The 24107-nt window shown below is 44.9% G+C and overlaps 2 protein-coding genes across 3 annotated transcripts in view; one reads left to right on the top strand and one right to left on the bottom strand.

Annotated features, from left to right (window-relative positions):
- The window catches only part of LOC148389828 (putative E3 ubiquitin-protein ligase HERC1), a 38510-nt gene extending 21235 nt beyond the window's left edge, over positions 1-17275 (bottom strand). The window contains exons 1-51 of one of the 2 annotated variants that reach the window (XM_088392042.1): positions 16858-17275; positions 14834-15806; positions 14642-14737; positions 14391-14573; positions 13756-13968; positions 13567-13665; positions 13405-13501; positions 13190-13333; positions 12998-13125; positions 12747-12891; positions 12508-12679; positions 12065-12199; positions 11720-11885; positions 11523-11648; positions 10784-11017; positions 10548-10700; positions 10064-10196; positions 9780-9983; positions 9505-9708; positions 9206-9379; positions 8943-9057; positions 8707-8824; positions 8449-8635; positions 8080-8383; positions 7970-8003; positions 7839-7884; positions 7513-7751; positions 7269-7451; positions 7065-7185; positions 6747-6987; positions 6517-6683; positions 6188-6340; positions 5989-6086; positions 5816-5911; positions 5556-5723; positions 5256-5495; positions 5097-5180; positions 4674-4899; positions 4331-4586; positions 3294-4021; positions 3000-3213; positions 2708-2877; positions 2381-2464; positions 2004-2190; positions 1807-1937; positions 1407-1624; positions 1079-1338; positions 961-1013; positions 699-893; positions 311-476; positions 12-246 (exon numbers count right to left, since the gene is read on the bottom strand). In XM_088392042.1, the coding sequence (XP_088248168.1) occupies positions 12-246; positions 311-476; positions 699-893; positions 961-1013; positions 1079-1338; positions 1407-1624; positions 1807-1937; positions 2004-2190; positions 2381-2464; positions 2708-2877; positions 3000-3213; positions 3294-4021; positions 4331-4586; positions 4674-4899; positions 5097-5180; positions 5256-5495; positions 5556-5723; positions 5816-5911; positions 5989-6086; positions 6188-6340; positions 6517-6683; positions 6747-6987; positions 7065-7185; positions 7269-7451; positions 7513-7751; positions 7839-7884; positions 7970-8003; positions 8080-8383; positions 8449-8635; positions 8707-8824; positions 8943-9057; positions 9206-9379; positions 9505-9708; positions 9780-9983; positions 10064-10196; positions 10548-10700; positions 10784-11017; positions 11523-11648; positions 11720-11885; positions 12065-12199; positions 12508-12679; positions 12747-12891; positions 12998-13125; positions 13190-13333; positions 13405-13501; positions 13567-13665; positions 13756-13968; positions 14391-14573; positions 14642-14737; positions 14834-15775 (9465 nt within the window). In that variant the 5' untranslated portion in view covers positions 15776-15806; positions 16858-17275. Of the gene's footprint in view, positions 1-11; positions 247-310; positions 477-698; positions 894-960; positions 1014-1078; positions 1339-1406; positions 1625-1806; positions 1938-2003; positions 2191-2380; positions 2465-2707; positions 2878-2999; positions 3214-3293; positions 4022-4330; positions 4900-5096; positions 5181-5255; positions 5496-5555; positions 5724-5815; positions 5912-5988; positions 6087-6187; positions 6341-6516; positions 6684-6746; positions 6988-7064; positions 7186-7268; positions 7452-7512; positions 7752-7838; positions 7885-7969; positions 8004-8079; positions 8384-8448; positions 8636-8706; positions 8825-8942; positions 9058-9205; positions 9380-9504; positions 9709-9779; positions 9984-10063; positions 10197-10547; positions 10701-10783; positions 11018-11522; positions 11649-11719; positions 11886-12064; positions 12200-12507; positions 12680-12746; positions 12892-12997; positions 13126-13189; positions 13334-13404; positions 13502-13566; positions 13666-13755; positions 13969-14390; positions 14574-14641; positions 14738-14833; positions 15807-16857 lie in introns of both variants that reach the window. The other variant, XM_088392041.1, reaches the window with a different exon arrangement.
- On the top strand, positions 16827-20396 carry esm1 (endothelial cell-specific molecule 1). Its single transcript, XM_088392059.1, has 2 exons — positions 16827-18843; positions 19855-20396. The coding sequence occupies exons 1-2, from the start codon at positions 18519-18521 to the stop codon at positions 20082-20084; spliced, it is 555 nt and encodes a 184-aa protein (XP_088248185.1). The 5' UTR covers positions 16827-18518; the 3' UTR covers positions 20085-20396.
- The last annotated feature ends 3711 nt before the right edge of the window (positions 20397-24107 follow it).

The raw sequence follows: 24107 nt of genomic DNA, 5'->3' as shown, positions 1-24107 counted from the left end.
GGAATACTAACGTGAGTGCATATTTCCACCAGCTGCCTGTAGGCGGAGGGGCTGCGGGAGACTACGCTGCCTATAGCTGCTGTCAAGAAGCTAAGACAGCTGGAATTGCCGCGTTCGGAGGATGACCCCTTGCCGTCCGATCGTCTGGCCACGCAGGTGTTCGCCCTGCCCGCCGCGGCAAGTGTCATCAAACGCACTAGGATGCGGATGTCTGCCAGACCCAAAGAGTCCAGACCGCCGGATGGACTAGGAAAGAGTGAGAAAGGAGGAGTAGAGACATATTAAACCAGAAAAACATCGGTGGACTTACCTGCAAGCGGTCTGAGAAAGGGCTCGCATCACCATGCTGTACGCTAGCAAAATCTGAGCCGTGGAGGTCACCCTTCTCAGCGCTTTCAGTCGGTCATGAGAGTCCCTCAGAGACATGGCCTGCTGGCCCAGACTCAAGGAGCCTTTCTGTTCCACCACAGCATCCCCTAGTGGCGAAAAGAAAACATGTCGTATAATAGGAGTCTGGAAAAGTAGTGCACAGTGAACCCAGCTTATGTAGTTGGCAGTTTTTTAGGAAGCAGTTACTTGCCAAAAAAAAAAAAAAATGTAGGACGGATATTTTAGGTATTTTTAGTTTTTTCTGTAAATTAGCCCTCAGAATGATTCCCATGAAAAAAAGTGCAAATGATTGAATAAATAAAAACTACCTTTGAGATCGTCCCTTAGGGGGTCCACCGAGCTATAGACCATCGCCCCAAGCGGATCGGGCTCGGTGAAGCCGATGGGGTCGGGCACTAGCTTCTTTTCAGTCAAGCCCAGTGGTCTCAGCAGAAGCCCAAAGTCCTCCAGTCCTGTCAGTCTGTCTTGGTCACTCTCATCTTGGTGGTTTATTTCCCAGTCGTCTGAGGAAAGAGACACGCTGCTCATGCAAAACTAAACGATGGAAAGTATTTGAGTAAAAAGACCCACCATCAGAAGTGCTGTCCAAGCGGCCAATTAGATCACTCGTCAGGCCTTTAATCCTGAAATAAATGAGGCGACAATATTGAGAAATGCACCAGTAAATATCGTTTTGTGTTTGTTTTACCGTTCACTTCTGGAGCTCGGATCGCCGGTGTTGGCGGCGAGGTACTTTTCCCTACAGGAAGTGCAGAGGAGGTAGAAGGGAAAGTTGGAGCCGCACTCCCCTTTGAACCAGACGTCCACGTAAGCGCCGGTGCTGTCGTAGCCCTTGCGGGCGGCGCTCTGACCACAGCCGGGATGCCGGCGCTTGATGTGGTTATTGAACTGTAAGGTGAGCGTGTTGCACAGCTCGCACTTCACCATCGGATTGTGTTCTTCGCCACTCTGACAAGAAAAGACGGAGATCATTTTATTTTAAAGCTTCGAGAGAAGAGGTCGCATCAATGTATCACCTCCACTATGTGAAGTGTATCTCTCTCCAGGCTGAAGAAAGGAGTGAGCAGGTCCTCGTAGGTCTCCTCGTGGTACACGTCGTCCATGTAGCCCAGCTCCGACTCCTCCTCCGTGGAGAAGGGGTGAAACTCCACGTACTCAGGCCAATCGCCTGTGTTCTGTGGGTACAGCTGTGGGATGGGGTTCGGTGACGGCAAATCTGAAGATACGGGAATTCCTTTCAATTCAAACAAAGGGTAGAAAAGAAAATAATGAGGCATCATCATTGTTTAACTGCATAGTAAAACTCTTGTTTGTGCTATGTTGTCAATAGCAACCAGTTTAGGCAATAAATGATTCCACACCAAACTTTTTTCCCCTCAATGTTTAGGTTCTCTTAGACAGTAAACCGACTCTTACCTGCCCTCCGAAAAGACGTCCTCTGAGTAGGACCTGAACGCCGCCGCCGCCTTGCTGGAGGAGGTCTGTTCCTTGTCAGGTGGACATCTAAGAAGTTCTCTCGCTCAATCCAGTCCAAACCGGGCAGCAAGCTGGCGATATTTAAATTAGTTGGTAATGTCGTTTTATTGATAGTAAGGTTTTTGAGAATCACTGACCTCTCAGTGGGTTGACTGGCAGGACGTTCAGGGCACTGCACTGTCTCGGGCCCGTCGGAGGACGGTGTGTCGGGCTCACTCTCGTGTCTGGGCATCTCGGTGGTCTGCTGTTCATCCGTCACCGGGTGCTCCAACATCCAGCTAGCCAACACCTCGATGGTCCGAGAGTCCAGCTCACCTGCTAAGTCTAAAAGAGGGGATTTTATGTTTTTTTTTTTTAAGTAAATTGATGTAAAATACATTTTCCTTCGATCGGAATGTTTCTAATCGCCAACAAGGCTGAGGCCTTAGCACGCAAATGAAGGCCAAAACGTTGATGTGAGAGAGCATGTGAAGAGGACAAGATGGTGGCACCTCACACAAAGCAATAGTAGTACCTGCTGCCTCCATGGCGCAGTAGATATGTCTCATAGTGAATCCCATTTCAAGCAAGCGGCTGGTGACAAACATTTGAGTCCGCTCTGGGAGTGAGGGAGAAAAAAGGAAAAGTGCACAAACAGAAAAAACTGAAAAGCAACTCTATAGTGTTTCTGACTTAATATACAATACGGACTAAAGTGGTAAAGAAAGTGATTTCAACTGGTGTGACAAAAAACATGCTAATTTTGAGGACCAAGCACACTGACAATAAGACCGACAAATGTGTCTCGTAAAAATGTGGTTCAAAAAGAACAAAGGATAGAATGGAAGGGACTTATTCTTACCCAGGCTGCTTCGGGCCTGCGTGCTACACGGACCGGGTTCCATGAAGCTGGTCTGCTGCTCTGTGAAGGCGTCGCATGAAGCTGAATTGGCCAGGCTGAAGCAGGGATGTAGGACAGGCGGGTTGCTGACCAGTCCGGTAAGCGTGGGGAAACGAGTTAGCACCATGTGTCTGAAATTAGCCACAACACAATATGCGTGTTTAATGAACTGATTATCGCATAATGATTTTTTTTATATATATATATATCATTCAGGAATTTCTCGATACAATATTGCAACCCGAATACTCACTGAAGAAGGCTGATGGGTAGGAAGGGGTTGAACTGATCAAGAGCATCCGCCTGCAGGTTAGCCGGGAGTGACGAGGCCAGCTCCGTGTTGGACGATGACGCGGAGGCTCGGTTGGACTGGCCGAAAATGGCGGTGCCTTCCGAGCCGACGCTGTACAAGGAGACAGAGCTGGAAGACTTGGAAATGGGCTGGGAGGTGGAGTGGTGACCTGATTCTGGAAAACAAAAAATTTATAATGTTATTTCCACGCAGCCTAGCTGACAAGTTAACTCTTGGAAGGTGGACTTGAGTTACCTTTGCGTTCTTTATCCTCTAGTCCACTCAGAGCGCCTTTGTAGATCATGACTTGAGCTCTTTCCAGGTCTGCTACAGACACTCTCTGTTTTATGGGACAGGGTCGGACCGCCCACTTGACCATGCTCTGCACCACATACTGCAGCACAGACCTTAGCTCGGTGCTCTCGTCCCATCGCTCGCTACCACTACCATCGCCTTCGTCCTGGTCAGAGCTGGGACTCGATAAGGTGGAATTCGGCTTAGGCCCGGAGAGCAAATGCGACAACTTCTCGCAGCTGAAAACGACAGCGAGGGATTTCAAGGCGCCGATGAGAAGGTAGGAGACTTTGACGGCTCTGAGCTCTAAGGCGAAGGTGTTTATTTTGGTTTGAGATGGTTGCAGCCGTCTGGTTCCCTCCTCTTGGACCTTTCCATTATCTTTGACGGACGTCTTCTCATCGTCTTCAACCTTCTTCCAGTCGTTTTCTGCTAAGCACATGAGATCATCTACCTCGTCCAGAGAGTACTGCATCTCGCCCTCAGCCAGGCTCTCTTGCGACAATTTCCCAGCGGTGGCCGCGCGAGCCCCGAGCCATCCTCGCTCTTCCAGCATCCCCATCAGGTAAATCAGATCCAACAGCACCGCCGGTTTGAGGCCTCCCAGTCGTGCCACATCGCAGCTGGTCGTGTCGCAGGGCTCGAGCGAAGCGATGGGAGTATCGCTGGGTGACCAAGAATTTGCGGAGCTTAGTTATTGACAGATAGGTTAGCGAGAAGCCACAGAGTCGACACCAGGATGGATTAGTGAATTTACCAATGAAGGAGAAAATTAGTAAAATCAAGGGGAGGGGGGAAAAAAAGAAAACAATTGAATAAAATAGTCACAAATGTTGTAAATGTTGATGACATTCAAATACTAGAGATGGGCAATCATTTTGGGAATTCTCAAATTTTATCTGCTAATGAGTGGTGAATATGAAATTTTGTGAGTTTTGAGGTTGCAATTTTCAAATTCCTTCTATGCCCATTCCTATTATTAATTTCATTTGAGATACCTGATTGAGATATCGGCCTCCTCCCATTGCAGCTTGGCCAGTGAGCTCCTCTCTTTGAGGACCCCCAGCAGAACAGCTCTGCGCCCACTGGGCTTGTGAAGACACAATCCCCCAGCCCGAAGACCGCCATCCACGCCTCCAATCAACGCCAGCACGGGCCACACTTCAGTGCACAACGCAGCTAGCTTGGACTCAGACAAGTGGCTTTGATGAGGGTCTTGGAATGGATCATTTTGCTCGGAGGTTTGCTCGTGGCCTATAGATGGAAGTGCCATGAGAAAAACGTTACAAAGGAAGTACTTAAAACAGACGAGAAGTTCCATAAGCTTGGCTTGTAACTGACCTGGAGTGAAGCGTCCCAAGTGGTCCTCCTTCAGCATGGGTCCGATGAGCTCCAAGCTGGCATGGATGTATTGGTTGATGTGTGGCGTCCACTGATCGTATTGATGGAGCCGCCGCAAAAGCTGTATCGTGGACTCGATGAGGGCGGTGTTGTGTGGGCTGCACAGCGGCTCGCCAGGTAGCAAGTTACTGGGCATGCCTCGCATCTGAAGGTCCCCCAGTGTCACCTGTTGTAAATATATAAAGTCAAGTTTCTTCCCATGGACAAAGTATATAAAAATATTATATTTGTGCTGTCCAGTCAAATAAATGTCAAAAGAATTTGATTTTAATTGCAATGTATTTGAAAGTTAAATTAATGTATTAATATTTTTTCCCATAGTCAAGGAAATTTAGTCAAACATCCATCCAAAATATTAGGTACCTTCTCTCCTGGATTGCTGCTGTAGAATAAGACACAGGGGTACAGCTCGGAGGCAACCACACCCTCAAACGCCAATTTTGGCTCCTGGCATAAATATAGAGACAAGAAGAAACTAGAAAATGTTTACAGATCAACCAGAGTGACACTACAAGAGCAGACCTTGTCGTTTTTAGCGAACGATACAGTGTGAGCCTCCATGTCCAGGATGCAGGTAATGGTGTCGCCCTGGGTGAAGGATGGGAGCGTGCGGACCAGCTCGCCGCCATGGTACAGATTGCCGCTGTAGGCGCGATACAACCACATATCGGTGGTGGTGTGGTGGTTGTAATCGCGGACGGGCCAGCGTGACACGCCCACGCACGTGCCCTCGTTGCCTCGATGTTCTTTGGCGATGTGGAACTGAGGGGAGGTGAGCAAAGTCAGGATGGGGAAAATATTCTTTCAAAATGTTCTGTTTACCTTCCAAATGAAACATCCGGAGGTGATGGCTGTGGTCGCCAGACCATAACCTTTTCCACCGGTTCCGTGCGAGAGGATGTTCCCGCTCTCCAGGGAGCAGCACGTTATCTTATGAGGGTCGAAGGAAAAATCTCCGATGGGGATACATTCGTCGTTGCTGCCGGAATTCTAACACAAGAAAAGTACAGATTAGTATGTTTGGCAGTCTTCTTAAAAAAAATCGTTTCACACTCTTGAATTCAGAATTTCGACAGATTTACCTCAGAATCCTTTACCGTCGTCTCTTTATGGGTCATGTCGGCCAGAGGCTCCTCCCACATGTAAACAGACATCAGCTGAAAGAGTTGTTTGACAATCTACAACAAAAGTAAACAAAAAGAATTATAATAGTCAAACTGAATGAACATTAAATTGCATACTTTCCACGTCCTACCTTCTGAGCATATTCTGGCTCAGAACAAGCAGGCAACAGTCGTTCCAAAACATGGAAGGCCAGGAGTTTTGTGCGAAGGTTCTGGAAGCATGGTGATCCTGGTGAACAAGCAGTGTGAATTTATATATAATTCACATACAGTATAGAAATGTAATTAAAAATAGAATTCTAACTTGGTCTCCACTTAGAACATAATTACCTGAAGAGCACTTGTAGGAAATAATGGCCATGAGTGGGTCCACCCACTTGATGAACGAGGAGAGTGTTTTCATCACTCGTGAGGACAACACCCGCCTAAGGAATACTAAGAAGTCGGCAAGCTGACATTCGAGCACTCGGCTGCTTTCTGATGCTGGAAAGAAAAATATCAAAGAATGGAAATCAAAAGAAAGAAAGAAAGTCAATTAATTTTTGTAAACCTGCAAAATTAAATTTGAATATATAGTTATGATAGATAGATAGCAAGCAAACAATTAATATAACTAACATACTAAATATAAAACCTACCATAAGCAATAATCACCTCACCTTTTAAGTTCAAGCCATCCTTCACAGTCTCGTCCATCTTCGTCTTTGCTGCTGCCATCTCTGCCGCTTGCTGCTGATGGAATGCATGCAGTACATTTTGGAGATGCTGGCACATGACCTCCATGAGGGATTGTGAAATCTCAAGAGGCAGCAGATCCTCACAGGAGCTGAAAGGACACAGCTATTTTGGTCACCCTGGCTACTTCCTCAAAAGAAATTTAAAGTCTCACCTGGAAGTGACTGCAAGTATCTGCAGCAGGCGCGTACAAGCCAGCTTGACGGCGCCACTCAGGAGTGGACATCCTGACGTGGAGACGGTGAGCCAGCCTTGGTTCATGAGGGCGCAACTGTTGTCAGTCAGCAGGCAGAGCAGCTCCAGGATGCCGCGCTTGACCACTAGCACCAGATCCATCGGCTGGTAGCTAAAGTTCAGTGCAAACAAGGTGGCCAGCAGGAGGTGTTGACACGAACCTGAGGACGGATAAAGACATTACTGGCCCTCGTTTTTTTTTTTTAAATGTCCACGAAATACATCAACTTTACAGAACCTGGATGTTTTCTTTCAAGCAGGACCCTCTGTCTGAGAACATGCACCACTTGCTGGTAGAAAGCCTGCGCTGCACATTGTAATTCCCGTTGCATGTCAATGGCAGCTGAATGGGTGCCAGCCTGCATGGAGAATATGTACGACATATTACTCCAGTAGTGACTTGCCAACAAAAGTGATTTCAGCACGAGCATCACATGTATACCATGTAATGGCGCATCTCGTAATGGCCCCCCGCGGGGGAGCCCATGATTTGCGTTCCCAAAGCAAAGCAGCCAGACAGGAACTGGAGCTGCACCGACTGTAACAGGGTGGGAAACTGCGGAGAGCCGCACTTCTCCATCTTGGACAGGAAAGGCGACATCTGACGGAAGGCCTCCAGGCGCATCTAACCAAAACAGGAGATTAAGCCGCCTTCAAAACCAGCACAAATATTTCTGTATACATACCTCAGCCCGCTGTTGTTGCTGGAGGATAGCAAAGGCTATAGCTTTGGGATCAGCCTCATGACAAGCCTGGGTGGGCGCTGTAAACTGGAGCGTGTTGCCACGCACAAACTGGAGAGCCTGGTCCAGGATCAGCTGGGTGCTGTCACCAAAGTGGGTCGTGGCCGGGGAGGTCGGGCTGATGCACTGACGCAGGCGATCCCAAGCGTCTTTCATGACATCCAGAGAGCAGAGAGGCAAACCTTGGAAGGAAACAAAACACAGCGATTTTAACTAACTGGTTTGGAAGATGAATGAATGTATGAATGATTGAAATAAAACATACTTACCCATTTTATTCTTATACGATCCCAAAGTGGTCTTTGATTGGTCAGACTGAATGAGAAACATGATGTGCAATAAACAACAATTATATACATTATATAAACAAAAACATACTTTTTTCAAAAGTGATATTTACCTGCTGTCTGAGACCGGAAGACTGTGTAGTTGCCCTGGAATGTTGATTAACGAGAACATAGCTTATGAAAATTGGACTTTAAGGAAATTAAATATTCAGACTAATATTACCTGGTGCTAGAGTTAGCTGCCTGATTCTCTTCCCTCTCACTGGATTCAGCCCAGGCAGGTCGGACTCCCAGCAGTAGGAAGAGGCAGCGGGAAACGAGTAGACGGCAGGTGGCGGGGAAAGGCAAGATCTCCTCCTCCGACTCTCTCCGGTTGTCCCACTGCTGTGTGGAATCAAGTTCTCTGTGGGGGCTGACCGGGCTCTCAACAGTGCCAGGCAGCGCGGAGGTCCCGAAGGACTCGTACACGGTCATGTTTTGCTGCACCTGCATGGCCTCACGGGTTGCCATGAAGGACTCCAGGACTTCTGTATAAACAGGAATGTTGTGTTTGAATCTAAAATTTAAAAAAAGGGAGATCTGGGTCTCTAACCTGTGAGATCTATTTGATTGCTGCTCAGTGATTCCTCCACTGCATCTTCATGGTCCTGGTTGTGGTTGGCTTCAGGGGGCGGCGGCACCTGAACCTCCCGGCTGCATTGACCTACAGAGAGCCGCTCGCTTTCTTTCACCACAGGAGCTCCTGACTCTTCTAACGCGGGACTCTGACACTGCGAGGTCTGCCAGCACCCAGAACAACAATAAATATGTCTGTTTATGATATTGAACATATTCATCCAAAAGGTGGTACCTGTCTGGCAGCAGCAAGCACTTGCGAGGTTCTTGGGGAGTTTTTGTGGGCCAACAGGGATATTCTGATTTTATAGACGCTTTCAAAGACATCTAACAGCTTCTTGCAGGGCTCATATCTGAAAGACAACAAAATACTGTCTGTGTGTGTATATATCATTGCAAACTGAGCTTTTTTGACAGCGTTTTGTACATTTGATGTCCATGACTGCATTATAAGGACATTGTGTTACAAACCTGTCCTGCCAGCAGGATTTGTCTGGTATGCCCGTGTGCTTCAGAAGTGCTGCCAAGCTGCAACGACAGACGGCCTCCAGCAAACCGTCACATGAAGATCCTTCACTCTCCCACTCTGTTCTCGACAAAGAATATTTTGGAGTGTTTTTAAAACTTGCTTCCTATTGGCAGACTACCACTGACCTGAACTGAAACAATGACTTAACTTGTTTTGGGGATATTGAAACCAGTTTTGTTTTTTTTCAACTCAAATAACAGCGTACCTCTGCCGAGAGCATAGTCCTCCATCTTCTGCAGTAGGCACCCGGCAGGCCCTCTGGAGGATCCCAGCGCCACCTCGAGTAACGTCAGAGATTCCTGAGTCAAGCTCAGCTCGGACAATCTTGAATCGCTGCCACCCAGCAGCACCGCCTCAGTAAGCCATGCCACGCTGGAGTCTGGAGGACAAGCATCAGCTTATGTTACAGAATTTTTAAAGTATTTTTTTTTTCTTCTGCCTCAGGACAACTTGGGACAACTATGTAAGTGGGAAAAGGGTGAGGAATCAAAATATAGATCCTACCAAGCTCCTCATAATCCATCTCAAGGCCATTCCGGAGGAGCACATTGTTTAGCCAGAACTCTGAGGTTCTTTCCTGGGGGGAGGGCGGCAGGCCTTGCATCATCCCGCCAAGGCAGCGTCCGACCGCGAGTGCTACAGAGCGCTCTAAATCCAACAGCCAAAGCCATGAGCACTCCTCCTCTTCCTCTTGATGTTCACTTGCATCTAGATGATATGTAACTCGTCAGAATCGGTGTTGATTTACTGAACAGCATGTCAGCGCTAAGACCACAGACCTGAAGGGAGTGTCGAGAACTCAACCTCGAGCTCCTGCTCCTCAAGCAGGCCTGTCTCCGGTAGCAACCGGTTGAAACTGTCCAGGTCCTCTAGCAAGTCCAACAAATGGCCAAGCAGAGGCTGGACCGTGCTGAGGGGTAAAAGTAGCAACGAGTACATGACCTGACACAGCAGGCTGCCTGCCATGGAGTTGTACAACACCACTGGACAACACAGAAGAGGGGAAAGGTTGAATATGATGGATGGATGGATTTCTTCCAAATGGCTTCCGGTGTGTTCTTACTGTGCAGCTTCTTCATCATTTGCGTGTCCATGTAGCTGTCTTTTAAAAGCTTGGTTGATCTCCGAAGTGTCTCTGCGGCGCATGAGAACATCAAGTGAAGATGCTCACTAAGTAGTTTGACACTGCTGTCATCCTAAAAGGCAGCGAGAGCAGCAGGCGTTAAAGTGTGACATAACGTTAAGGCAACAGCTACAGCAGGCACGATAAATAATTTTTTTTGCGGAATTTAACATCCTACTTAATGTTATGTTGGGGGCATACCAGATTTCACTACACAAAACATTCTAATTTTTTAGAAGGAAAAAAAAATTGAGGATTGAGTCTAAAACCTTTGAGAATCAATTCATAAGAGATTCAGAGGAAAAAAAATAAGTAACCTTATTTTTTCACTTATTAGAGGGAAAGAAAATTAATATGGGATTTTTAAGCAAATAAGAGCGGATTACATTAAATAAAAAAAATAAGCCATATTCGTAAATTGTACCTCGGGGCTGAAGTGGATGTAGCAATGGGCAAGCATGTGTTTGTGAAGTCCAGAGAGAAGCTGGTGAAAGTGCGAGGGAGGCTCAGACTCTCGTTGACTATCACTCAATAGCATCTTATCGCTGTTTTTCTCCAATTCCCCAAATGCTCGTTCCTATGTGAACACACACAACACTGTAGTGAGGCCCACAAATCACCCAGTCATCACTTTCAAAGTGGAACGGTGTTTGTTCATACCGTGTAAAAGCCAATACTGAGCAGAAGGGTTCTGAGAAGAACCTCCGCTAAGTGAAATGGGTCGTAGGCTTCGGATGAGGAAGAAGAGGAGGAGGAGGAGGACGGTCGGGTAGATGGGGCGGGCGTCAGAGGTGGTACCAAGTTTGCCACGTCTCCGAAATTGCTGTAGCCCAGCAGGGACGCCATGTGACTTTGGTCTTGGAGGCTGCTCAGGACCATGTCCAACTGCAGACGCTAGCAAATGCACAAAAACAGTAAGCAATATTATTTACTAATTCGAACTGAAAATGAATTTGATCTTATATTAGTACAATATCTTCACTTGGAGGGAAATAACTTTTTATTTGTCCATATGTTGTGTCAGTTTGTGCTCGCGTGTTCAGCTAATACTGTGTTGAACTTTTGTTGACTTATGATACAACTGTAATCTAATAAATTCAGATGCAGTCCCTGGAAGTAGGCACCTAGGAAAATTTATGCAGAGATACATTCTGGCACATCTTTCTCCAACAACTCTGAGTCATTTGCACAAACAGAAAGAGACAGTGGTATGATTTTTGTCGAATCCAAACTATTCTAATGAAAAATGATGCCTTTGGGATAAAGTGGACTAGAAATTTCCAACAAGCACACTTCAGTCTTGCATGAAGGCTTTTCTTGCAGAATACTGGATAATTCCGTCATATTTCTTTCTTGTTGTACTTCATAGGGGTGTCCTACTTGTCCCGATTGCACTTACTTGCCCTTTGGAAAGAACATTTAGACTCTGCGGTCCCTGAGGTAGGAGGGAGAGAAGCAGCTCTGTGCGTTCCCTCAGTGGAGGCAGGAGCAGTGAGGCGCCGATGGTAAGCGTGTTCATAACCGCCTGCGCATGTGGACACAAAGACAAATGTTTGAGCGGCTTGTTCGTACGACGTCATGACAAGACTAGCGTACCTGCTGTATGGACTCGGGCATGTTGGTGTCTATGAGTCTGAAAAGCAGGTTCCGGAGGGGCCTGCCCTGAGCCCCCAACACCATAGCACCGGTCCCCCCGGCGTGAGCCAGGGACAGATGGACGGACAGAAGCTTCATGCACAGCAAAATGAACTGATGATGCTCCCTGTGGTAACATATACAGAGAGATTGAGAGCTACTTATGTGACCACATCCGGACCTCAGCGTCATTTAATGCTCAAAGCAAATGTATGGCACTTAAAGTTCCCATCACATAGCTATTTTTTTTTTTAAATGTTTGGATTATTCTTATCAGGTTTGCAACATCCACTGACATGCACATACCGTTTGGATAAGAATGGCGCCGGGGGGGAGTCATCCCCGATGCCGTCGCAGTAGCTTTCGAGGAAGCTGCGCAAGTAAGCAAAGGTGCTTTCCTCCAAGTCCACACAGAAAGGCCTGTGCCATGCCACCAGCTGCCTGGCAAAAGAAACACAACATCACTTACTAACAGATTGGCACCAATCTAATGGAAACAAAGAGGCCGAGCATGCTTGCTTCAAGTAATTTGTGACTCCCAGACGAGGTTTACTGACACATAAAACGTTGTATTTAAACATTCAGGCAAAACAGACAAGTCTAAATGCTAACATATATAACTGGGACATTTTTAGAAAAGTTTTATATATTTTAACTGACACACATTTGTCCAGAATGTTCATAATGTGTGGAAAAAAAACATGGCCCGATTGTCAGTATCTGTACACGGCACTTAGGAAAGTCTTTACCTGTCAGTCGGTACGGCAGTCCACGCCAGGCTGTGGGAAGTCCCTGCCGTGATCTGCTGAATGGACACCCCCTCCAGGCCAAGCACTTTCCTGGGTTTGGTAACGGGCGTGGAGGTGTGGCCTTGCCCACACTGGCCCATGGTGTTGTTGCCCCAGGCGTACACTTCGTTCTCTGCATCCAAAAAACAACACAAGATATGAGAGAAGAACAAAGAAATGCTGGCGAGTCTTCATCGTACCGTGCGACAGTGCCAGACAGTGGCTGTCCCCGCATGAGATGTCGATGACCTTCGTGATGCTCAGGTCTTCTATGAACCGGGGTCTTAGGGAGGTGGTCTCGGATGACCCGCACCCTAAACACGAGCCGCAGCCCCATGCGAACACCTTGGATGAATCACACAAACAGCCATGATATAGTTTGACTTTGTATGATGATTCCCAGTTGTACCAAAATAAAATTTGTATCCATGTTCTGAAGGCAGCTCCTCACCTGTCCCGCAGAGGTGAGCGCTAGAGAAGACTGACTTCCAGCGCACACTTTCCTGATGATGCATCCATGCAGGGCTTCGATGATCTTAGGCCGATACACGCGGTTAGTGTCGCCGTGGCCAAGTTTACCTGCAAGGGCGACATCGATATGAGGGCATAGCAACAACACCATGTTTGTTACAACGAGTTTAACCATTGTCGCCTCCTCCGAAAGACCACACGGTGCGTCCGTCCTGCGCTACAGCGATGGTGTGTGAGCTGCCGCACGCCACCTGGCCGACGCCGCTGATGTCCTTCACCAGCGTAGGCGTGTTGCGGCTCTGGCTGTCACTGTGGCCTGCGTGATGAATTCGGAAAGCTAGCACAGTGTTGCTAACATGCTACAAGAGTTAAAATAAAGACTCGCACCAAGTCTGCCAAAGTCTCCTTCGCCCCATGTGTAAAGCTCGCCCTCGTTGGTCACGGCGGCACTGTGCCTGTAGCCGGCAGACACGCACACGACAACCTGGAATAGAGGCGGGAAAATTTCAAAATGTAGCACTGGCCCATTTGATCAGAAAGTTTGCTCACTTTTCCTGACAGAGGTCCTTGGATGATTTTGGGGTATTTCTGTGTAGCACTGTTGCTGTGGCCCAGTTTCCCGTATTCTCCATCACCCCAGCTGAACACCTAAAACAAAAAAAAAGTATTTGGAAATACTCGCAAGTGGCACAGTCATCCTGATTCATCTCAACATATTCACACCAAATATTATCTTACCTCTCCCTCCATGGTGATGGCCAAAGTGTGACCGTCTGACCCCTTGGAGGAAGACACCTTCTTCATGTTCCTGTGGGGCTCCAGCACCAGTTTCTTCGGCATGGACTGGTTGTTGGAGTCACCCAGGCCCAGACGGCCATAGCTGCCTTTACCGCACGCCTTTACAGCGCCGTCCGCCGACACGGAGAAGGTACAGTACTGACCGGCCTCGATCTGAAAGAAGGTCATGAGTGTAGTTATTTCTGCAAACCTTTAGGGGAAAAAAAAAATCACAATGTGATCTGAAGCCCCACTGTCTCGTGATGAAGTTTAGAGCAATTATTTAAAAAATGAACAAAGGGTCATTCATTCAATCATTTGCGCAAATACAATTTGTCATTGCAAAAAAAAACAAAATTGTAGCATAGAATATTTATATAATTAAATATGGTGGCAATTCAGGGAAGGAAGTGGATCTTAAGAAGTATCTTGATCTTTATTGTCTGGTTACAGGCCACCACATAGAGCTGTAGACCACTTTGTATTGCATATTATCGCCATCTACAGGACTGGAGGTTTTGCATAGGTCATGACTTGGACATGTTTGGGATTCTTTTGGCCTTGGCAGAGGTGTGTTATAGTGTTTAAATACGCACCATTTGGGCATCGCTGAAGCCCTGCGTGGTTTTGGGCACCAAGATTTTTTCCAGCGTTCCTTCTGCCAGCTGATGACTGCTGTTGCTGCCCCACACGTACACCACGACGGCTTCGCTGTTGGCGCCGGGAGCGTTTGCGTCGGCGCTGCAGGAGCACAGGCAGAAGGACGCCAGGTTACAGATCTGCAAAAGACAAATAGATGGTAAGCGACAAAGCTTTTGCTAAAAAAAAAAAAAAAAAACTTATATACCTCCTCGAGGAGACAGAGGGCCGCCTGAGAGAGACGGCAAAGTCCGTCCTTGTCTTTTTGGAGAACTAGAATGTTGATGGCATCGCCATTGAACCCCTACGGGATAATATGTTGTCACAAAGTCAGACAAGCGTACAACTAGACCATCAGTGGCTAAATTGAAATAGTAGTCTTTATTCAACTGTAACCTACCGAAAACTGTCTCATCTGAAGGAGAGTTTGATGGATGAAATCGAATCCCACACCAGCTGCTTGGGAGGAGGAACGCGAAGACACGGAGGCCGCCAAAGCCACCTCTACCCACTCCAGGAAAAACTTGAGCGAGCCTCTCTGCATGGCCAGTCCGAGCAGCAGCTCCAACGCCAGCCTCCGGCCCGTCAGGTCGGCGCCGCCGCTCCCGCTGCTCGCCGACGTCTTCTTCAGGAAGTCGGCCACTTGTGCCAGGCAGTCCAACCCGACTGAGGGGATCTTGCTCTCGTTGGCCAGGGAAAGCGATGGCAGGGATGCCAGCACGGAAGAGGCAGTGGCCAGAACGTCGTTGCACAGCATGGACTCTGGTTGCGCAGAAGCTGCATACCTCCAGTTTTGCTGCAGCAGTGAGAAGAGCAGGCTCAAACCCGTCCTCACACCCATCTCGATCAGAACATCTGTGCCCGACTTGACTTTGGGCAGCCCCCCTGGTAGACACGGCTCAGAGGCCAGCTCAAGATGTCCACATTCCGCGCTGTTCTCTGCGGCCTGAGAGGGAAGCTGAGCACGGAAATTATCATGGTACTTGGTGTGAATGGCATAGAAGATCCTCTGCAGAGCTATCAGCCTGTGGTGGAGACCCTGCGTGTAGCGGGTCTGCGTCAGCATCCGGCGAGCCAGCCATCGTTGACTTTGCAGCAGTGCTAAAAGATATTCCTCCTTCTCCGCCGCGGCGCAGGACTCGCACTCAAAGTCCGGCAGACGAGGGCCAACGAGTTCCTGGACGGGCTGGGCCAGACTCACCACCTCCTTGTTGTGGAGAAGCTTGCTGTAAAGGATGGCCGCTCCACGCCTGGTAGCCGTCTGCGAGCTGTCCTCGGCCGCCCAGGAACTGTTGAGGTGTTCCTGCCACTTGAGCAACACATGGGTCTGACAGGGCATCATGTCTGATCATTATCTTCACCTTGACGAGCACCTGAAAGACAAAACAAATGAGTGAGTGGATGTGGGCAGAGTGAACTTGAGATAAAAGATAAAAAAAAAAAGAGCTGTTGACGAGTCGGGGTCAAGATAGAAGTCTGGGTCATTGGGCCCAAAACACCACCTAGTGCTCAAAAGTGACATGACATGAGAATACAGAAGGACCCTTGAATGCTTCTTCACTTGGGCTATATAGTTTCTAGTCTGGATAAAAATAACCAACAGTGATACCATCAAGTCAGCTGGCAGCCACCTCAAGCAAAACTAAACCAGCTACTAAGCGTCTGGACTTGAAATGAAGCAAAAACATTCAAAGTCATTTCTTTCAGGAGCTAAATCTTGAAACACAAATAATCATTGCGCCTTGGGACTTTCTTATCAGTTTCACCTTCAATAAACAAGGGAATACTCCTCAAGGTCTGGCTACTATAATTCATGCATCCATTTTGTAAAGCTCTCGTCCTCAATCGGATCGTGGTTGAATTGGAGCTTATGTCAGCTGAAAGTGAGTGTACACCCTGAACCGGTCCTAAATCACTCACTTGGTAAATACAGATAAATAATTTGGAGGAGTATGTGGGCCAAGAAAACTTGGGATTCAAACCGAGAACCTCAGAACTGTATAGCAGACGAGTGCGCTGTGCCATTTCATCCCTTTGTAGAAGGTTGGAATTTTTTGTGTGTTTTATAGGGTGGTGCCATTTGATCCCTTTGTAGAAGATTGGAATTTTTTGTGTGTTTTATAGGGTGGAGCACAATCTATTCAATAACTTTAGTTGAAGGACGCCTTTACTGGGACGTGGGCCATGAGGAGGGGTGAGACAAGGTGGGTGGTGTGGGGAGCGCTGTTGCCAAGACAACTCCAATAAAAATGGAGCAGCAAATGAGATTGACTGTTTTATGCAGCCTCATGAAAAAGATGGGTGTCAATGTGCATCCATGCTAATGACATTAGCCGATTTAATGGACCAATATATTAGCATGACATGACCCAGCCCCTTCCGGGAGATATAACCACACACACCGGTGACATTGCGGCGACTCACCTCGGCGACACAATAGATAACCGCGTCCCCGCAGTCCGAACTCCTCCGATTCCCCCCGAATGAGCTAACGCGGGGGCAGGGGTGGCTACACTGCGGCTGACGGGGACGAACCAAACAAGCCGCCCACTCGGCTGGTCGGTGGCTGGGTGACAACTGGCGGCAAAACAAGCCCCGCTGCTCGCTGACGTCCTGGAGACGGGCGTGTGACGATGGCGAACAACAAGCGCTGACATGTATTTTAGCTTCGATACATTTTGGACGTTTAAGCCGCAGACTTGTTCGCTGGCTTGGGAGCGCTGCCGGCGGGTCGTCGGCGTTACCTGTCCCGTTAGAGGGAGCTCCTACTCGGACGAAAATATCATCCCCCGGCTTCTGCCTCCTCCTTCTCCTCCCTCACCTCCTCTTCTTCTTCTTACGTTGAATCAGCTGAAAGCGGCCGGCGTCGGATGATTACTTTACTGCCCTTTTGTGGCTCATAAGTGTTCTACACCACCTCATCATCGATAATCATCGTCATCATCACTATTCTGCTCGTTAATCTCTGAGTTTTATTTTAATAATGTCAAATTCATCACTCACCCACCTTTATGCGTTTAAGTAATGGCGTAAAAACACAGCAGCAGTGTCTCCCTCCATTTTTATTACCATAGTTTATTATTGGACAAATTCTACAGACATCACCAAATAAAAATATCACAAAAAGTTTACATACTGAAGTAATGATTACTGATAATTTATAAGAACTTTTGTATGAACGGTTACAGTTGTGTGAAGAGGTTTGGAATGCATCTTCTGCTGGAAGATTTAATTGTTTACTAATTTACTAAAATAACTACAATAATGTTTACTAATTAGTAGTTTTATAAAATAATGGACTGAAGTAAAAGTCAAAAGTAGACCTCCAAATAATTACTTGACTAAGAGTAATTAGTATTCAGTGAAGTCACGTACTTAAATATGCAGTTAATTCTTGTATATTGGCAGATTATTCCTCTTTTTCAGCATTTTTCAAACATATTTTGTATGTTTTTTTCGCGATTTTTTTGTACCTCCATTGTATACGTTTTTTGTGGAAAACATGTTGAAATTTTATCCACGTTTTCTTCAGATTTTGGGGATTGTACAAAAAAGAAAGTAGCCAAATTTCCATAGAAAAAAAAAGTTGCCCACCCCTGCTTTAGGCTGTGCGTTGGAAATGTCTAACTTGCTTTAAGACGTTCTACTCTATTTGTTTTTTCTTCACTTTTGAAATGTTGCACATCCCTAAATGTTGCCCATGGGGGCTTGGTCAAGAGCACCCTCTGGTTCAGTCCGTGGCACGCAGGTCCGATGACAGCGCAGTTCCCTTTGTCTCCCGCAAAAAACAAAGCAAAGATAACTTGTGCCATGAGGTCACGTGGATTTCAGTTCCTGGATGGCGACTCCACGCTAATCCCATGCATGCACTTCCACTGCCGGATCTCTAAAAGAGGAGCGGAATGAGGAAATTGACGAGAGCGAAGTGCAAAACAAACTTGTTGGATGCCGTGAAAAGCTCTCAGGCTGATGCTCGCCTCCTCACTCCCACTTAAGTCTCAGGCAGAGGCAGCATCTCATCATCAGCATCACCACCACCACCGATCATCACCATCCTCCGCGCCTCCTCCTCCTCCTCGCCCGCCATGTCTCTGTTGCTGTTCACGGTGCTCTCCTCTCTGCTCGCCCTTGGCGCTCACGGCGACCCCGGCGCCCAGGCATGGGGCTCCGGCGTCAAGTACGCCGTCAACTGTCCGGACAGGTGCGACGTGGAGCGCTGCGGTCCCACGCTCGGCTGCGCACGCACAGTGCTGGATGACTGCGGCTGCTGCCGCGTGTGCACAGCCGGGCGAGGGGAGCACTGTTACCGCACCGTGTCCGGAATGCACGGCGTTAAGTGCGGACCGGGCCTTTTCTGCGAGTTCTACAAGGACGAGGACGACTATGGGGATGAATACGGCGTGTGCAAAGGTAACCTATCACATTGCACCAAAATACTGCAGACTGGAGCCCGTGTATGGTGATATATTTTGTTATTCTGAAGTTAGACATGCACAATCGCTTTATCCGCCTAACTTTATGTAAATGCACACAGGACACTTTAATTGCTTCAGCATTTTGAAAATAAATAAAATAAAATCTTGGGAATAGTTTCAATCTTATGTAAAATAGTCTAGGAAATGTTCCTAATATTTAAATTGATTGTTTTTTTTCATCAGTTGATCATTCAAAACATTTTAGTGAAAATATTCTAACGGGATTAACATTTTAATCAAATCCAACACTCCAGCGACCCTCGTGAGGATAAGCATTTCACATGACGAATGGATGAATGAATGAGTGAATACGAGAATGTGAACTTCTTAAAAACAATCTGATGTGTTTCAAAGTTTATATTGTACAGAAAAGAATGTATTGAACATATAAAGTATTTTGAATCATTCATTAGAAAACCGTCTTATATTATAAACCAGTCTAAAATATTTAATGGTACAATATTTGTTTCAGCAATCTTTCAGGTAATAATTTAATATGAATAATTTATTCAAGTATTTTGCTCCCCAAATGTTTCTAAAAACAATTTTAGTCCAAATATATTTTATTTCAAAATATTACAGAGCAATGAAAAACAGTAATCATTTTGTTAAAATATTGAAAAATTCTAAAATATGACCTTTTTTTTAATAATTCATTAAAAGATAATCATAACATAATGTTATAATAAAAATATTATTTTAATATATTCTAAAACCATTTTGCATATAACTAGTTTTATCCAAATCATAGAAATAGTATATGGTATTTTAATATAAAACAATTTATATCAATATTTAAAAATAATGTTTGTTTACAAGCAACATTGTTGCTCTACCTCAGTGCAGGTGAACCTTATACATGCTCCAATGGCTTCGACATCAATCATTTGTGGTTTAAAAAGAAATTAATAATTAACCTTCAGTATTATTTGTTTTCTCTTCCCAGACTGCCAGTTTGGCACCTATGGCATGGAGTGCCGTAAAATGTGCAACTGCAAAGGCAGCCTGTGTGACAGGGAGACAGGAGCTTGCCTCACCCTACGGTTCTTTGCCAAATTGGCCGGCAAGCTCAAGACGGAACCTCAAGATAGAGAAGAGGGTTCGGGAGAGGTTCAGGACTCGGATCAAGCGACAGCAAATATTTCCGACGCTTCCAAGCGGCTCATCCCTCGCTGACCAGTGCATTCAATCATTCACTCAATCAGTCAGTCAGTGGATATGTAGCATTAACTTATAAATGAACAGACAGGCCTTATTTTATTATTATCTTCTTGACTGCATGTTGATTTTATTTATATGGTTGATCATATCACCTTTTTACTCTGGATTCTCCAAATGTATAGTGTGCCTTCAAGTGACGGACTAGGATGCATCATTTTTTCATGGTGTCGCTGTACTATAATCAGTCATCCCTACTGTATTTGTACTGTATAAAAGATATTAACATGTAAAGACTGGTCTTACAATTAAATTCAAAATGGTCAAAGAGTGGTGTTGTTTGGTAACCTGTTTCTGGAAGTGTCTTCTGCTGCAGCAAAACACAATTGTGCACAATGTTTAGCATTTTTACAGAATTTATTAATCATATTTTTTCCTTAATTATATATTGCTAAGTGACGTGGGGTCCCTCAAGGGTCATATCTAGAGCCACTTTTGTTCTTCCTGTATAGATGTTAACCATGGGTCAAGTTATTTAGAGGTTTAATGTTGACTATCAGGACTTTGCACATGACACACTATTCTGTCCATAATACATTAAAGAAATACTAATGGCATATAAACCAAGTAGTGTTGTGAGATCTGCACTCTCAAGTGTGGAGCCCGGAGTTTGAAGCAAACATGGCGAAGAAGTGTTGAGCTGTTATGCTGCACATCAATGGAAAAAGCATAAATGGCACATCAATGGAAAAAGCATGAATGGCACCTAGTAAATAATCCTTAATTAATTATAAAAATCCAGAATATTTGTAGTGCTAAAACAAATGTGAAATGTTTTTTTTTCTTTTGTAGCAAATTTGCAAAACTATTAGCAAGTTCCTCTACTATTTTGGGTAAAATTTGCAGTAATTTATTTTTTCTATAGTCTAAGTCTAATATTCAATATATCTAATTCAAACATTTATATACAGTACTGTATCACAAAGAATACCTTACATTTTTTTCGAAGTAATAATGATGAAAATAGATGCTTTTCTATTGTTGTAGCACAGATATATTTTGCTCTAAATAAATGTACAAAAGTATTAGAAACTGCAATATTTTATGCTAAAAATATTCTCAAAGTCCAGGTGCAGGTGTATTTTGTGAAGTAGGATGTATATATGACAATAAACACATGGGCCTTGTCGCCTTATTGGTTGTTTACAATCAGCGTCTGTAATCAATATTTCAGCATATCAACAATAATATTCCCAGTATATTTTGATCACCATCTATTTCCACTATATCCCAAAAGTACAAAATTACATAGAATCCAACAATGGTGTCTCACCTCAGACTCTTTGAACTCATACACAAAAATGTTTGTGCCGTGTTCGGCGTGTTTATTTCCTGCACTTCCTGACACCTGTGAAAATGGTCCTTCTTCCTGTTGTTGTTGTGTCTGCCAGGCAGGAATTCAAGAGCAAGTGACACTCCAAAAAAGTGAGGAATTTTTGTCACACGCACACGAACCAAAAAAGGTCCTGTCCTCTGTCCGTGGGAGTCACGAAAGGACGTTTTTCAATGACCTCTCCTGTCATCAAAATAAATAAGAGCTCATTTCAAACAAATGGGAGATTTCAGCTTCAAGAAGTTTTCAGCTCAGTTAGCATCTAAATTAATTAATTGAATTAACAGTATTTTGGCGCTTGATAACCATAGAACAGGAAGTGACTTCAATGAAACCGAGTATATAGGAATCTGCAGTACAGCAGGGTCAATGCTAGTTTTTTTAGCCTATTTATGGCGTTTTGCATTGTGCATTAGCATAAAGCTAACATACTTTCATTAAGACAAACGTATTGTTTTGGTTTTTGTTCACTACCCATCAAACTGATACTTATTGCACCACATATTGCATAAGCTTTGATATGTAGGTCAAACTTAACACAAAAAAGAAAATACAGTTTCACAAAAGCCTAAAGGTTCTCCATGGAAATTTGAAATCAGCGTTACAAATTTGCTGTTGACCTTAATGGAAATACCTTGAACAATTCCATAGAAAGGTGTCAAATGTGCTTGCAGGTACATGGGAGCAATCAGTGTCGGAGCGTTCCGAACGTTCCTCTCCATTCCCCTGAGAGGCGACGTTCCGAGGCCTCGCATCCAAACAAACAAAAGGAGCCTAACAAGGAAGGAAAATAACAGGAAAGCGTTGGTGAGAAATACCCTTTATGTGACTCCCCGAGCACGTCACACTGCCGCCCACGCTGAAACAAAAGGTGTAAATAACACTGATTTACTGCTAATACATGTCCTGCTATTTCCAGTCCGCCCCGCCTCCACGGGCTGTTTATACCAGAAGCAAACAATATTATGAGAACATTCATTTGTTCTCATTAATGAACCCTTTGGCCTAAAGGTCTTTGAATTGTCTGGGAAATGAAAGTAAAATAAGATAAAATAATATATAAAGGGCAACATATATGAGACAATGTTAGAAATATATTTAAAAAATATTTAACAATCAAAAATAAAGATAGAGAATCAAATTTGATTGACCAGGTCGAGATGAAATGAAAGTAAAAACAATAAGAAATAAATAAAAGTGGTATAAAAGTAAAGACTAGTCAAGACCATATGAGATTAGACAAAATGAAAAGAACAAAATGAGTTACATATGATAGCAAGGATGACATTATATGAAAAAAAATCAATGAAATAAAAAATATGTTAAAATTAGAAAAGACACAATAAAACAGGTTAAAATGAAATTAAACTAAATATTAGGGAAGACAAAATTGGAAAAACTTTCATAAAGTATTAATGTATAAAATCAGAGGAGGCAGGAATAATAATAGTTAAAACTAATCCAATAAATCAAAGATAGCATGAGGTCAAATAGTGGAATTAAATGAAAAAATATACACATTAAACTGAGGCAAGATTTTGAGTGGTCGCTTGCTGGTGAGCAGAATTTGTAGGCCTCAGTTCCAAGTGCCCTGTTAGATATTCATTTCACAAGCTTATTAATATTGTGCATTACATGAAAAATACAACACTGCTATCTGCTGGACATGGTGGAGCACTGTGCCCATGCAACTTTATTATTTTGGATGTTAATTAAAACCTATCAAATTGTAATATGGGAAATTTGGATTAGTCTGAATGTGTATCTTTAAATGCATTGATGTAATGATTCAAAATTAATATCAAATAGCAAGACAGCGAGATATAGTAGAATCCTCGCGAGAACATGCTTTTGAACGTGAACATTAAGATGTAATGTCAGAAATTACCACAAGAGGGCAATGTTGCACCAAGAGACTGCAATCCCAAGTAAACTACACCTGACGAAAACTTGTTTAATTTTAATATTTAAATGGAATTTGCTGATTGATTTCGGCTTTATACACTCTTAATATACTTTACTAATGGAAAGGTAGATACTTCTTATGTTTTTTAACTATGAGGGAATAACAAATCTGTTGCATTGGAATCCTGTCCACTCAGGATGACCCCCACAGAAGTCACCGGGGTCCTAACCCTTCCACTTGAAGGGCCATGAGAACAGAAGAACCACAGAGACCCTCTAAATTCCCATAGCCGCCATCTGTGAATATTCATCCCGTGTAATCTCATGTATTTTCTCCGTGAGGACCCCCAACACAAATCCCCCCCACTCACTCTTATGCGATCCTCATGGGAGTCACTAAAAGCATCTCCATTTTGTTTACAGTTTGTTACTCAAAGACAGAAGAATTGCACCGAGAGATGATGGTGGACAAATGACCTCAAAGATCAGCTGTCATTTTAATTGATTGTCAATATGGCTGCTTTGCGTGCGGGCTGTATGGCGACAGCTCGCGAGTAAACAAAATGCGCTCTCCTCCCGTTGCTGTGTATTCAGCTGAGTTGACACCTAAGTGTCTACGGAATGACCTCATAAATGTTTGCTTAGCTGCTACAACATACAATATTCACTACCGTAGTTATGACAAAAGCCACGCAGGTGAAAAATAAAACTACCGTAAATCACGCAAAAGCTGCGCATGTACA

The sequence above is a fragment of the Syngnathus floridae genome, chromosome 12, assembly GCF_059516105.1.
Source record: "Syngnathus floridae isolate MCC-2025c chromosome 12, RoL_Sflo_1.0, whole genome shotgun sequence".
NCBI lineage: Eukaryota > Metazoa > Chordata > Actinopteri > Syngnathiformes > Syngnathidae > Syngnathus > Syngnathus floridae.
Note: the sequence above shows the minus strand (reverse complement) of the source record. Positions and strands in the feature narration are given on the sequence as shown.